The 15,564-nt window shown below is 44.6% G+C and overlaps 1 protein-coding gene across 1 annotated transcript in view; it reads left to right on the top strand.

The window, feature by feature from the left end:
- Positions 1–15,564, top strand: part of LOC140203583 (serine/threonine-protein phosphatase 2A 65 kDa regulatory subunit A beta isoform-like) — a 64,715-nt gene that overhangs the window by 37,116 nt on the left and 12,035 nt on the right. Inside the window, exons 10-12 of the mRNA XM_072269629.1 lie at positions 2,465–2,638; positions 9,451–9,511; positions 11,297–11,451. Of these exons, the coding sequence (XP_072125730.1) occupies positions 2,465–2,638; positions 9,451–9,511; positions 11,297–11,451 (390 nt within the window). The remainder of the gene's footprint in view (positions 1–2,464; positions 2,639–9,450; positions 9,512–11,296; positions 11,452–15,564) is intronic.

Here is a 15,564-nt window from a genome sequence, read left to right as displayed (position 1 = left end):
CTCAGCCTGCAAGATAACGTTTAGGGAACCCTGCACGAGGTCTCCCAATTGCCTTTGCACGTCTGATTTCTGAATTTTCTGCCCATTTGGAAAATAGTACACGTCTTTACTCCTTCTACCAAAGTGCATGGCCATACGTTTCTGGTAGTAGGCACCCTTCGATCCCGGGGATGATGGGTTTGTGCCTCTGGTGGACTGTGTCCTCTCCTGGGCAGGAAGGTTTGAAGGACCGGCTCTTCCCATGCAGCAGGCTCCCCCTCTCCACATCACTCATGTTGTCGAAGGGAAGGGCAAGCGCCAATACAGCTCGGCACCAGTGTCATCGCAGAGGTTGCCAGAGTGAAGCTGTAAACGACATCAAACTGCCTTAGGGGTTTACCCCCAAAGCCTTTCCCATGGGTGGGCATGACTGCAAGGCAGTGGAGGTTTAAAATCAGGGTTTTCCCTCTCCTAAGCGGGCTGCCGCCCAAGGCTGAGAAATCCTACCTACCAGAAACACTTTCGGTCAGTGCAGTATATTCCAACTGCCACTGCCTTGCTATTCTCCCAATCTATCAAGTCCTTCTACAGACTCTCTGCCCCTCCACCTATCTTGGTATCATCCACAAATGTGACCACCAAGCCATCAATTCCGTTGTCCAGATCATTGACATCTGCTTGAAAAGAAACGGTCACAATACCGACCCCTGTGGAACACTAATGGTCACCTGCAGTCAACCAGAAAAGGCCCCTTTCATTTGCAACTCTTTGCTTCCCGTCAGTCAGGCAATCTTCTATCTTTACTAGGATATCTTCTGTAATACCATGGGCTCTTAACTTGTTAAGGAGTCTCATGTGCGGCATCTTGTCAAACTCCAAGTAAACAACATCCACTGACCCTCCTTTCTCTATCCTGCCTGTAATTTCCCCTTAAGGAAACCATGCACCTCCAAGTACTGGGAGCCTCGTCCTTAATAATGGACTCCCAACATTTTCCCAACCACTGAAGTCAGGCTGAAGGGCCTATAGTTTCATGTCTTTTGCCTCCCTCCCTTCAGAGTGAAGTGACATTTGGAAATTTCCAGTCCTCTGGAACCATTCCAGATTCTAATGACTCTTGAAAGATTATTACTAATGCCTCCCCAATCTCTACAGCTGCCTCTTTCAGAACCCTGCGGTGTAGCCCATCTAGTCCAGGTGACTTGACTACCTTCAAAACTTTCAGCTTCCCAAGCACCTTCTCCTTAATAAAAGCAACTGCACTCACTTCTGCTAACTGACTCTCGAATTTCTGGCATACTGCTCGTGTGACCATAACTTGGACCATAATGTATAGTACTGTGCAAAAGTCTTAGGCTGGTGTATATAGCTGGGGTGTCTGAGTTTAGCACGGTCCTGTAGTAATTCTTATATACTGCACTGTGCTGCTGCTGCCGCAAAAAACAATCAAATTTCTTGACATCTGTGAGTGATGATAAACCTCGCAGATGTCTGATATGGGTCTCTGATGTGGACTGAGAGTGGGAAGGGGGCAGGGAGAGGGGAGTTGTGTCCCTGTCCCCCTCTTTTGGTGAATGTCGGTGATAGCGTAGGATGATATCCTGGTTCTGCATTTGTGTTTATGGACTGTGGACTTTTTCAGATTTAGGGTTTTTATATTCTGTTTTTTTCATCGTCTTATTCTTTTCGTTTTGTTGTGTGAGGGGAGGGTGTTTGGGGGTAAAATGCTCTGTTAGTTTTTTGTGCGGGGGATGGATTGGGGGGGGTCGATGTTGCTATTCCGTTTTGTGTGTGGCGGGAGGGGTAGTTTTGGGGATCAGATGATCAGGATGCCATTATTTTTTGTACCAGGGCTGGGGAGGTGTAGGTTTCATGCTTCTCTCTGAGTGACTTTCATCTTCTTTCTTTGCTTGGTGGCTATCTGGAGAAGACAAATTTCAGGGTTGTATTTGGATATGTGCTTTGATCATAAACAAACCTTTGACTCTTTGGTTGGGAAAAGGGGGAAGGGAGCGGGAAGCACCAGAGAGACATTCTGTAATGACCAATAGACCAATTGTTTGGAATCAAATGCCCTTGCTTGTGTTCTCAGGGCTGAGTGTGTCTGCACTCGCACCACACCCTCCTGCCCCTGGCAGTCCACCTCAGCCACCTCTCTCACACCCCTCCCGTGGGTGCTCCACTCTCACCATTCCCAACATCCTGTGCTCCCGCCAGATTTACAAACTTGCTCTCCACTGCACGTTGGCAAGTACAGTTCTGTGCAAAAGTCATTGGCACCCTGGCTAGATGTGCATGTGCCTAAGTACTGTAAGTGTGAAAGTGGCATTCATATTTCTTTTGTGGGATTAATATTTCATAAATGTCCAAGATGATACTTTGAAAGCAGAGAGTCTGAGGAGCGCCAGTGTGTTTGTCAGACAGCGTTCGCAGTATGAATGTTTTTCACCTTTGCTGTACTCAGAAAATTGCCTTTCCTTCCTAGTGCCCTGAGGTCCGTTTGAACATAATCTCCAATCTGGACTGCGTGAATGAAGTTGTTGGAATTCACCAGTTATCACAGTCTCTCCTGCCAGCCATTGTAGAATTAGCAGAAGATGCCAAATGGAGAGTGCGCCTTGCGATAATCGAGTACATGCCTCTGCTTGCAGGGCTGCTGGTGGGTGGTTTATTCTAAAATGTTTTTATAGTCTATTAGCAATGCTTCCATATGGATGATTTGCAGAATGGAAATGATTGCCCATATCAAATTGATACTTTAGTTTAAAGACGGAAATAACTTTGAACATCTTCTTTCCTTTTGCGCCAGAAGCAAATGTGCGATAGTAACAATTATACTTGTAGCCCACTGACATGGGTAGTCTTACTTTAGACTCGGGGCTCCCAACCTTTTTTTTAATTGACCATTAACCAAGTAGGGGTGGAAACCTCTGGTTTAGACAATCAGGTTTAGACCCCTGTTTAAGGACTGCGGACTTTGTCAGACTTAGGGATTTTATATTCTGTTTTTATATTGTCTGTTTCTTTTCATTTTGTTGTGCGAGGGGAGGGTGTTTCGGGGTAAAATGTTCTGTTAGTTTTTGTGTGGGGGATGGGCTGGGGTTGTTGCTGTTCCATTTTCTGTGTGGAGGGAGGGGTGGTTTTGGGGGGGGCTGATGATCAGGATGCCATTCAATGACTTTCATGTTTTTTCTTTGTTTCATGGCTATCTGGGGAAGACAAATCTCAGAGTTGTACATGATAATAAGTGAACGTTTGGCCTGCACATCAAACAGACACAAACAGAAAGGGCAATAAACTCCATACAATCAGATGAGGGGGTGACAACGGTTGTCGCAGAGGAAATAAACAATATCTTTTTGAGATTTTACCAAGATCTGTACAGCTCAGAATATTCAGATTCAGCTCCACAAATACAAAAGGAATTTCTCGACTTGTTACAATTTATACCCCGAGATGAAACGTCCTTGACCTGACTGGAGTTTAACTTAGAGGCTAAAGAATTGTCTGCAGCTATAACTAACATGAGGGGAGGGAAAACTCCTGGGCCCAATGGAAATTCCGATTGAAATATATAAAATCTTTAAGACTAAACTAATACCACCTCTGCTTGATATGTATCAGGAGTCATTTGACAATGGATCCCTTCCCTCCTCTCTTAATATGGCAGCAATCACACTACTGTTAAAACCTGGAAAACCACCATCCCTTTGTGGATCTTATAGGTCAATCTCACATCTGAACAATGATCTCAAAATTCTCTGTAAGGTATTAGCTAGGAGGCTGGAGCCACTGTTGCCAAAAATGGTCCACCCTGACCAAAATGGGTTTGTAAGGGAAGGCAGGGCTTCCACAACATTCGAAGAGTGCTTAATATACTTTAAGAAAAATCTGGAAGCTCTGATAGCGCTATTCTGTCATTGGATGCCAAGAAAGCCTTCGACAGAGTGGAGTGGAATAGGGGGAAAATTTCTAAGATACAGCTTCTGTATTCTAACCCACAGGCTGAAGTTTTAACTAACCTGCTTTTTTCAGCATCTTTTAAACTCCAACGGGGAACAAGACAGGGATCTCCCCTCCTGTTTATCCTGGCCATTGCGCCACTTGCTATGGCAATTTGAAAACAGGCTAACATAGCAGGAATAACTATAGGAGATGTAGAACATCGCATAGCCCTGTACATGGATGACGTAATTTTGTCAGAACAGGGTTTACCTATTTGGGTGTTAAAATTACTCCTACTATTGGTAAAATTATCCCAACTAATTATAACCCTCTCCATTGCAGGTGTTTATATCCTAATTTGTTCATGCTTGCTCCTGCCCGCAGACATAATTATCCAATCCCTATGTACTTATTTACTCTTTCTTTTATTTATTAAAGAAATGTTTTTCTAATTTCATCTGGAATAATAGATGTCCAAGACTCAGGCTTTCCCTGTTATATCTGCCGTATGATAGAGGTGGCTTACAGCTACCAAATCTTATATGGTATTTCTGGGCGGCCCAAATTAGAGCAGGAATGTTTTATTTTGTTAAGGATCACTCCCCTCCTTGGGTCTCAATGGAATCCCAGTTGATCAATATCCCTCTAGAACTATATATGTATTCAGCAAATAAGAAAAACCTGGTCACACAATCTAAAATCCCTTTCTTAAAAAATACAATAATGATTTGGCACGATGCTCTTGCGGAAATGGGTGAGACATCACAGTTATCCCAGTTTACTCCTATCTTTGGTAATGATAGCTCCAGCCCGGCAGAGCGGATCCTAGTTTTAAAACTTGGCCACCCCGAGGCATAGCTAAGGTGTCTGATCTTTATAATGGCAATTCATTTATGTCTTTTGAAGAACTCAAGGCCACATATGGAATTCCAACAAAACACTTTTTTAAATGCCTTTAGTTGCAAAGGTTTATTATGTCCAGGCAAAGTTACAGTTTGAAGCTCCCTCCTTTATTTACCCTAGAAGACATCACTCTGAAATTATCTGAAGCTAGGGGACAAGTGTCTGAATTATACATGTAAGGGTTTCTTCTTTTATGTTACTTGCTAAGGCTAATAAAATGGCTTCTCTGTACTATTAACTGCTGAGACAGTGGTTCTCTAGAGCAGCTTGTTTGGGTTATAATTACTGATACAGGAATTGTATTCATTTGCTAACCAATTGGGATAGATGGTATTCTTTCTTGTGTGTCTGTAAGCTATTCTTTTTCGTGGGCTTTGGGCAGAAGGCGTGATGGGGACAGAGAGAGGAGACACGAGGAGAGAGATGCTGTAAGCTGGGCAATGGCACGGACCCCGAGCGGGAGTCCGAGGCCCAGGGTCTTCAGCGAGGATAGGAGACGAGGACAGACTCGTGTGGAGTGTTTGGTGGATCACCGAGGGTGGTCCCATTCGTGGGTTGGCGGAGTTCAGAGGACATTGATTGGAGGAAGGGGGACCCGGTTCTGTAAGAGCTCCAACGAGTGTGCACCGAACTGATAGTTACTGACTTGGCACCTTTATTCTATTTGTTTCTACTAACCCATCACCAAGAAATACTTATAAAGTGTAATCATTTAATCGCATATGGCGTACTGTCGGTTAATTGGCGGTGTGGGGTACATCACACAGCATCCACACAAACTTGATCTCCCCGTTTGGCGGGGCTGAAAGCTGCTCCCCCTAGACGAAAGCGAGCTGAGCGAGTCTAGGCTTACCAGGGGGCTACATACAAATTGTTTGCAAGTAAATGCAAAGAGTCATCAAACAACATGCTACAAGCATGGAGAACTGATTTGCATGAGAATCTGTCAGAAAAAGAGTGGTCAGAAGCTTGTTCCTTCGTTCAAACCCAGTCAGTGAACACTCATTCTAAGCGGATAACCAGACAGTACATTACTCCAGTCAGGTTTCGTCACTTTAACCCCAACATTCCAGACACATGCTTTAAATGTAATCACTAAAAGGGGTCTCTGTTCCATTGTATGTGCGAGTGCCCCCAGATAATCTGCTTCTGGAAGAAGGTGCTGGATCTGATTAGTCAGATTATTGGAAAAAAGGTGCTCCTTGATCCTAAATTATGTATTCTGAACATTTATCCAAAGGACTTTGTAACCTCCAAAAGTGCAAGGTCTCTGCTTAATATTTGTTTTTTGAAAGCCAGACGTTGCATAGCCTATTCATGGAAGAAACCCACAACCAGTGGACTTTCACAATGGCTGAAAGGAGTGACTTCGTATCTTGCTCTAGAAAAGATCAACTACATCACAGAAAAACAAACTTGGCAAATGTCGGGAAATTTGGGATATTTTCCACAAGTTTCTGGAGAACAATATTTGGGATGATGAAAGTAACAAATTGAACTGACAGCTTGTTTTTAATGGCCGGGTGTTTGCTTTTTTTGTGCGTTGTTTTTCCTTTTATTTCTGATGTATTTTATTTTTCCCTTTTTCTTTAACCTTGTTGCACTTTCAAACCTATGGATGATCAAATGTGTTTACTTTTCATTCTGTAAAAGCAATAAAGAGATGTTTGAAAACAAATAAGTGAACCTTTGAATCTTTGATTGGGAAAAGGGGAAGGGAGAGGGAAGCACCAGAGAGATATTCTGTAATGATCAATAAACCAATTGTTTGGAAGCAAATGACCTTGAGAGCAGAATTAGTCCATTCAGCCCATTGAGTCTGCTCCAACATTCCACCATGGCTGATTTGTGATCCCTCTCAACCCTATTCTCCTGCCTTCTCCACATATCCTTTCACACCCTGATTAATGAAGAGCCTGTCAGCCTCCATTTTAATTATACCCAATATCTTGGCTTCCACGGTTGTTCATGGAAAAAAATTCCACAGATTCACCACCCTCTGGCTGAAGAAATCACTCCTCATCTCTGTTTCTGCCAGGTGCTCCGATTTCCTCCTCCATCCCAAAGACGTGCTGGTTGTAAACTGGTTGTTGTAGATTCCTCCTCTGTGTCGGTAACTAGCAGGAGTAGTGAGGTAGTGTTCATGGGTTCGGTGTCCACTCAAAAATCGTATGGCAAAGGGGAGGAAGCTGGTCCTGAATCAGTGAGTGTGTCTTCAGACAAATTGTCCCTCCTTTCTGGTAGTAGCAATGAGAAGAGGCTGGTGGGGCCCTTAATGATGGACACTGCCTTTTTGAGGCACCGCTCCTTGAAGATGTCCTGGATAATATGGAGGCTGGAGCACACGATGGAGCTGACTAATTTTATAACTCTCTGTAGCTTACTTAAGCTCTCCTGTATCATACCGGATTTAGTATGTATTTGGTTTTAAGGAAGCAAATCGCTCTCAGTTTCGGTGTGCAAACAGAAAGTAGATTTTCTTCAGTAAGGCCTTTGACAAGGTCCCGCATGGGAGGTTAGTTAGGAAAATTCAATTGCTAGGTATACATGGAGAGGTGGTAAATTGGATTAGACATTGGCTCAATGGAAGAAGCCAAAGAGTGGTAGTAGAGAATAGCTTCTCTGAGTGGAGGCCTGTGACTAGTGGTGTGCCACAGGGATCAGTGCTGGGTCCATTGTTATTTGTCATCTATATCAATGATCTGGATGATAATGTGGTAAATTGGATCAGCAAATTTGCTGATGACACAAAGATTGGAGGTGTAGTAGACAGTGAGGAAGGTTTCCAGAGCCTGCAGAGGGACTTGGACCAGCTGGAAAAATGGGCTGAAAAATGGCAGATGGAGTTTAATACAGACAAGTGTGAGGTATTGCATGTTGGAAGGACAAACCAAGGTAGAACATACAGGGTTAATAGTAAGGCACTGAGGAGTGCAGTGGAACAGAGGGATCTGGGAATACAGATAGAAAATTCCCTAAAAGTAGTGTCACAGGTAGATAGGGTCGTAAAGAGAGCTTTTGGTACATTGGCCTTTATTAATCAAATTATTAAGAGCTGGAATGTTATGATGAGGTTGTATAAGGCATTGGTGAGGCCGAATCTGGAATATTGTGTTCAGTTTTGGTCACCAAATTACAGGAAGGATATAAATAAGGTTGAAAGAGTGCAGAGAAGGTTTACAAGGATGTTGCCAGGACTTGAGAAACTCAGTTACAGAGAAAGGTTGAATAGGTTAGGACTATTCCCTGGAGCGTAGAAGAACGAGGGGAGATTTGATAGAGGTATATAAAATTATGATGGGTATAGATAGAGTGAATGCAAGCAGGCTTTTTCCACTGAGGCAAGGGGAGAAAAAAACCAGAGGACATGGGTTAAAGGTGAGGGGGGGTAATGTTTAAAGGGAACATTGGTGGGGGCTTCTTCACACAGACAGTGGTGAGAGTATGGAATGAGCTGCCAGACGAGGTGGTAAATATGGGTTCTTTTTTAATATTTAAGAATAAATTGGACAGATACATGGATGGGAGGTGTATGGAGGGATATGGTCCTTGTGCAGGTCAGTGGGACTAGGCAGAAAATGGTTTGGCACATCCAAGAAGGGCCAAAGGGCCTGTTTCTGTGCTGTACTTTCTATGGTAAAGAGTTGTCAAGGTCTGAGTCAGAGTCACGGGCAGAGCTTGTGGTTGGACTACTCAGCCACGTGGTTACCCTGGGAATTATTAGCTGTGCTGGATATGAAGCAAAGTAACCTGAGAATTATGCAAAGGCTAACTTGTTCCCAGTGACTGAATGTAGAAAGTGGAATGTATTAACCACATGGGAGACGTGAATGTAGAATGGTGCACTGTCATGTCGAAGAGAGATACTGTGCGGGTCAGGAGTGTGGGATCTGTAATCTAAATAATCCAGCACATGCATAATTACGTTTAAATCGTGAAGTTGAAATAACATCCTGCTGTGGATGTGGTAGCATAGGATTCACTGGGTTATTTATTTAAAGGTACACTGAGGAATAAGGCCCTTCCCGCCCTTTGAACCGTGCTGCCTAGCAATCTCTGATCCAACCCTAGCCTAAACAGGGACAGGTAACAGTGATGAATTAACCTCCCAACTGGTGCGTCTTTGGATTGTGAGAGGAAACCCGCGCGTTCTGCAGGGAAAATTTACTGGCTCCTTACAGGTGACATCAGAATTCCCAAGCTGTAATAGTGTCACGCCAACTGCTACGCCACCGATAGTGGTTAGTAACGTTCTTACTGTCTGCATTAAACCATCGGACACTTTTAAGATTTTTCCTATTTTTCATGGATCATAGTCCTGGTATTGACACAAAGAAATTAATTAAGGATAGTCAAAATACTAGATGCAAGTACCTTAGATAGGGTATCTTCTGTGTAGCCTTCTGCCACGGCACAATCCAGTTTTGTGCAGTTTATTAGAGCACGTTGCCAGTCTTTCTTGTGTGACCCCTTCACCATTGGCTCAAAGGAGTTAGCAAACTGTACTGGTAAGTAGCGAAAGGTGAAGACGGCTAGAATGCAAATGTGGCAAGTTGGCATGTTCTACTAGAAATTCGAGGGGTTATTTTATCAACATTCTTTCTTTTGTCAAAACCTGTTTAGGGAGTGGAGTTTTTTGATGAGAAGTTGAACTGCTTGTGCATGACGTGGCTGGTGGATCGCGGTGAGTATAGCCTTGATGAATCGTTACTTTTGTTGAACGAAAGTCCTTCAAAGTTGTCCATGTCATCTTACTGGTGCTTCCATGATGCTGAGTGACCCTACCAGGTGCCTAACCAAAAATCCTTCATCGTGCTTTGTCACATCCTCAAAGGATTGGGTCAGGCTCAAGACACGACATGCCCCTCACAAAGCCATGCTGACTCTCCGGAATCAGACTATGCTTCTTGTAAATCCTGTCTGTAGGAATCTTCTCCTGTAATTTGCCCACTGGTGAAGTAAAACTGACTGGTCTATAATTCCCAGGGTCATCCCTACTCTCTTTCCTGAACAAGAAAATAACATTTGCCAACTTCCAATCATCTGGTACTTCCTCCAGTGAGGGCTGGCCAGTGAGGATGCCCAGATCGTCACTAAAGGTGCAGCAATCTCTTCCCTTGCTTCCCGTAGTAACCCTGGGGTATATCACATCTGGCCCCGGGGACTTATCTATCCTAGGGCTTTTCAAAATTCCAGAACATCCTCTTTCTCAATGTCAACATGTTGCAGCATATCACTGCTCTCGCAAGCATCAAGGTCCCTCTCACTGGTGATTACTAAAGAAAAGTATTCATTGCGGATCTCCCCCAAAGTCCACTGACTCCAAACATTTTGCCTCTTTTAGCTCTGGCCGGCCCAGACTCTCACTCTGGCCATCCTCCTGTTCTTCAAGTTTGTTCTTCTGAATCCAACTCACCAAGTCCTTCTCGTGGCCCCTCCTAGTTCTCCGAAGTCCATTCTTCACTCCCTCCCTGGCCACATTGTAACCCTCTGGAGCCCAGGCTGATCTTTGCATCCTACGCTTCTAGACTAGCTGTTGCACATCTCTTGTCAAGCATGGCTCCTTCACCCTTCTGTTCTTTCCCTGTCTCAGTGGGACAAAACTCTGCAGAGCCTCATCCAAGTGAAGCCCAAAACGACTTCCACATTTCAATTGTGTGTTTCTGAGTGTGTTCATCCCAGTTTTTACTCCCAGGTTCCTGTCCAATGTCCAATACCATCATAGTTCAAACACCGGCGCCCCCCTCCCCCCCCAGTTATTACTGCTGCAAGCAATCTTGTCGTACTCTTGTACACATGGCAACAAGAAACAGACTTGACTTTGACCGATACGTTTATTTATTTAATTATTCGAGAATAGCATGGAACGGGCCCAACAAGACGCACTGCCCAGCAACCGGCCGATTTAACCCTCGCCTCATCACAGGACAGTTTACAATGACCAATCAGACTACTAAGTAATAAATAATGGTAATCTATTCGAAGTATTTTTTAAGTATCTAATGGGGCAACACAGTGGCGTCTGGTTAGCGCAACACTTTGCAATTGGGTTCGATTCCCACTGCCACCTGTGAGGAGTTTATACGTTCTCAGCTTGACTGCGTGGGTTTCCTCCGGGTGCTCCTGTTTCCTCCCAGAGACCTACTGGTTGGTAGGTTAACTGGACATTGTAAATTGTCCTGTAATTAGGCTAGGGTTAATCGGGGGTGGCTCGCAGGGCAAGAAGGGCCTGTTCCACGCTGTATCTCAATAAATAATCAATGATAAGTAAGTATATTAAAATGCTACTCTCCAAGTGCATAATTTCCTCCACTGTGTGTAACTTGGTATGGAACAGGTTGATACTTTGAAGAAGGTGGTACGAGCATTTCATTTCGGAACTTTGTATTTTATCAGCAAGGTACATATTTGAAAATCAAGTAGTAACAGCGATCAGATCATTTCTTGACCTGTCAATGCTGTCTTGCAGTGTACGCCATTCGCGAGGCCGCGACCAACAACTTGACCAAGTTGGTGGAGAAGTTTGGCAAAGACTGGGCAGAATCCACCATTGTGCCGAAAGTACTTGCCATGGCCAGTGACCCCAACTACCATCACAGAATGACCACCCTCTTCTGCATTAACGTGAGTATAGCTTTGACAATGTACTTGCCCATGGCCAGTGACCCCAACTACCTTCACAGAATGACCACCCTGTTCTGCATTAACGTGAATATAGCTTTGACAATGTACTTGCCCATGGCCAGTGACCCCAACTACCATCACAGAATGACCACCCTGTTCTGCATTAACGTGAGTATAGCTTTGACAATGTACTTGCCCATGGCCAGTGACCCCAACTACCTTCACAGAATGACCACCCTGTTCTGCATTAACGTGAGTATAGCTTTGACAATGTACTTGCAATGGCCAGTGACCCCAACTACCATCACAGAATGACCACCCTGTTCTGCATTAACGTGAGTATAGCTTTGAAAATGTACTTGCCCATGGCCAGTGACCCCAACTACCATCACAGAATGACCACCCTGTTCTGCATTAACGTGAGTATAGCTTTGACAATGTACTTGCCCATGGCCAGTGACCCCAACTACCATCACAGAATGACCACCCTGTTCTGCATTAACGTGAGTATAGCTTTGACAATGTACTTGCCCAAGGCCAGTGACCCCAACTACCTTCACAGAATGACCACCCTCTTCTGCATTAACGTGAGTATAGCTTTGACAATGTATTTGCCCATGGCTAGTGACTCCAACTACCATTGCAGAATGACCACTCTGTTCTGCATAACGTGAGTATAACTTTGACAATACTTCCATTACACTTCACAAGCTGCTAAAATATTTCATGAATAAAACGTACAGTTAGAACAGACACTAAAGAATAAAGAATTTAACAAAAATAATATGGATTTGTTTAAAATGTTCTTTTAATATATTCTTTGTGAATGTTTAGATTCTGCAAAAAATCAATTAACACTTTGCCAAAGCTGCTCCTTCCAATATTGACATCTGCTTGATACGAGCTTCTGTGCTTGCGTTATTTGCTGAGGTGTAGTGGTGTTTTGTGTTTAATCTGCAAGGTGTCTGGAGTAAAAATTGAGTTGAGGGTGAGACTTTTTATGATTTCGTGGAGCAGAGTTCCTAACCGTCCCTGTGGAAATGGACTGATGGTGTTAGCTGAAGGACAACTGATTTAATGACCTGTTGACCCACCAGATGGCTTACAGCTTTCAAGTTTTATTTCACAAGGCTCTGTTTCCGTGCTGTAGTGGACTATGGCTGTCTTTTGCTTAGAGATCTGAGTACCTTGAAATGGACATTATACATTATCTGGCTGAGGGAATTGTAAGTTTTTTGACGCAACTAGTTTCAATTTACAAGTGTACTTAAAGGCCCCCACAGTCATTCCAGTTGCGGAATTAACTTCTTTCCCTGGATTTATTTTATGGGCCTGGGCTTTGCTGGAGTTTGGACAAGGTGATGGAGAGATTCAGTTGAAATGCCCAGATAAAATGGATGTTTCTAAAGTGGGTGAGTCTCGGACTGGAGGGCACAGCCTTTGGAACAGAGGGATATCCCTTTAGAACGGAGATGAAGAATTTCTTTAGCCGAAGCGTGGTGAGTCTACAGAATTCATCGCCACAGGCGGCGATGGGAGGCCAAGTAATTGGGTGTATTTAAAGTGGAGCTTGATAGGTTCTGGAGGGTGTCGAGAGGTCTGCACGACCTGGCGTTTTTGCGGTATCCTCAAGGATTTGGCAAGCTGGACTCTCAAGAATGCAGGTGCAGCGGCCGCGGCCATTGCTGGGAGTGGACTTCAGGTTGGATGAGAGTGGCCTGAGAGGGGAAAATGAAGTGGTGTTCAGTCGATTTCAACAACGAGCCAGGTTAAAAAGTTTAAAGAGTCGCAGGGGGAAAGACTAACTTCTCTGTGAGGCTTTACACACCTCAGCAGTGAACCGACTGTCACTGTCAGCACTTGTCTCCGCACTGAATTGACTTGCTGGCTGTGCCCTGCGACCATTGGGACCCTGGCTCAGATAAAATGCTGAACTGGCTCCTTGGCTGTGGACTGCAACCATTGGGCCCCTGGACTGGTTTCACTTCTCTCAGCACAGAACTGACTCCCTTGCTGTGGCCTGCAGCCATCTACTGATCTGAACTGGCTCCCTGCCTGTGGGCCTAATTTCGGCGACCCTGCGGTTCATGTTCTGTTTCTTACTGGTTTACTATTTTTTGATTCTTGTTTGCCCGATTTGTTCTTTTTGGGCACATTGCGTGTCTGACGGTCTTTGCTGTGTAGGATTCTTTCTTTTTCCATGGATTCTCTTGTGTTTCTTTGCTTTATGGCTGCCTGCAAGAAGACGAATCTCCTGCTTGTATATGGAGTTCATACTTTGGTAGCAATGTACTTTGAAATTTAGACCTCTGGATCAGCAGGAACACCTCAGAAAGATATGCCTGCGCGGGCTGGACCAAAACAGGGCTAACAGCCTGCGGGAGTGCTCGCTGGGATTCAAACTCATAGGGATGGGCCACAGGCCACATTTACAGTTGAGGTGGCAGTGGAGTTAAATATCAAAGGGAAACAAAGCAAGCCCAGTAAGGAGAGCAAACCTCAGTCTGATAAGAAATGCAAGATTATATTTATTTTGGTGTAAGCAACATTACTAGTAAAGCAAATGAGCTCACAGGAGGGTGATATTGTTACAGTCATAGAGAGGGTTGAATGGCTGAACGATTCACTCAGTGAATGGTGTGGTGGGCGTGGCACTGTAATATTGATTTATTACTGAAATATCGAGGAGGAGGACATTCTGGGACACACCTTACTAATCCACAAGCCTCTACTGGTGAACTTCCGGTAAGATGGCGGTGTGCTGGGGCGCGGCGGGTTCTACAGGGCCAGCCAAACGTGTTACTATCTTTTGTTTATTTCTTTACAATCTCAAGACCCTGCTGGAAGTTAAGCACTTAAAGAGTGCTGCGGCCTACCCCAACGGCGTAGAAACTGAAGAAGCTGGACTTGGGGCAGATCGTTCTGCTCCCTGTGTCAGAGAGTCAGCAATGTGGTTGGCGTGCAGACTGGCAGCGAGCAATTGTCTTAGTCTCTTTTCTTGTGATTGCAAAACCCTGTTGAGCATTGTTAATGTGTAATGCTGCAAGTCTGGTCTTCTGATTTATTGCAGACTGCAGGGGCTGGCAGCAGCGGTGACTGACACCCCTGCAGGGTGAGCGGATGTGGCCTCAAGCCATGGGGCCGCCTGTTTGCAGCCACCCAGGAGAGAGGCATCAAGAGCTGGCACTGGAGGTGGTGTAGCGCAGCGTTTAAGCTAACGTTGGTGCTGTCCCTCTCCCCCAAAGTGTTTGCTTGGCAGAAGGCAGGATGTATGTGTTCGACTACAGACTGCTGCAACATTCATGGACTCAGGGACTTGGACTATATTTGTTGTGTGACTATATTTTACTGCTATATGTGCCACGTGCTGTGTATGACTGTTGGTACTGTGTTTTGTACCTTGACCCTGAAAGAACACTGTTTCGTTTGGATGTATTCATGGGTATTCATGAATGACAATTAAACTTGAACTTGATGTAAACAGCCAAGAACAGCAAAACATTGGAATATTACCTGCAAGCTGCACACCAACCGGACTTGGAAATATATTGCCATTACTTCTGAAACCCCCTTTTCACTGGGCGTCTCTGGAAATGCAGCCTTTTAACCCCTCGCAAACAGCCACCGGACTCCGCGGGGAGAAACTTCAGGCTTCGTACATCTAAGGTGTATGTGACTTTGGTCCCGCAAAATCCGTGAGGTTGGGATGTCTCGCCTACCCAAACCCCGGTTTGTGTGAATGCTGTGTGATTTACTGCCCCTGGCAATCGCCTGTCAGCAAAAAATAGCAGATTGTTCACTGCATAGAATTATTCAGGAGTATATTTAAGAATGTTAACTTAAGCAAACAGTTATTAAAGGAAAGAAAGAGAGAAAAAACAAGAAGGGCCCATTCTACTTAAAAAGTCACAAGTGCACAGTGGAGTTCAAATCTTGAACTTCTCTGTATATCGCGCACTGGACCCTCCCTCGGCCTGCGTGAAAGCACACAACACCTTCCGAAGGTAACTGGAAATCCATCTTGAACAAAGAGGCTTTCCCACAGGATTATTGGTCCTTCCTCCTTGAAGCCATTCATCTGCAGAAAGCACCCTCATCGTCCACCATCTTTTC

This window comes from Mobula birostris, chromosome 10, assembly GCF_030028105.1.
Source record: "Mobula birostris isolate sMobBir1 chromosome 10, sMobBir1.hap1, whole genome shotgun sequence".
Taxonomy (NCBI): Eukaryota; Metazoa; Chordata; class Chondrichthyes; order Myliobatiformes; family Myliobatidae; genus Mobula; species Mobula birostris.
Note: the sequence above shows the minus strand (reverse complement) of the source record. Positions and strands in the feature narration are given on the sequence as shown.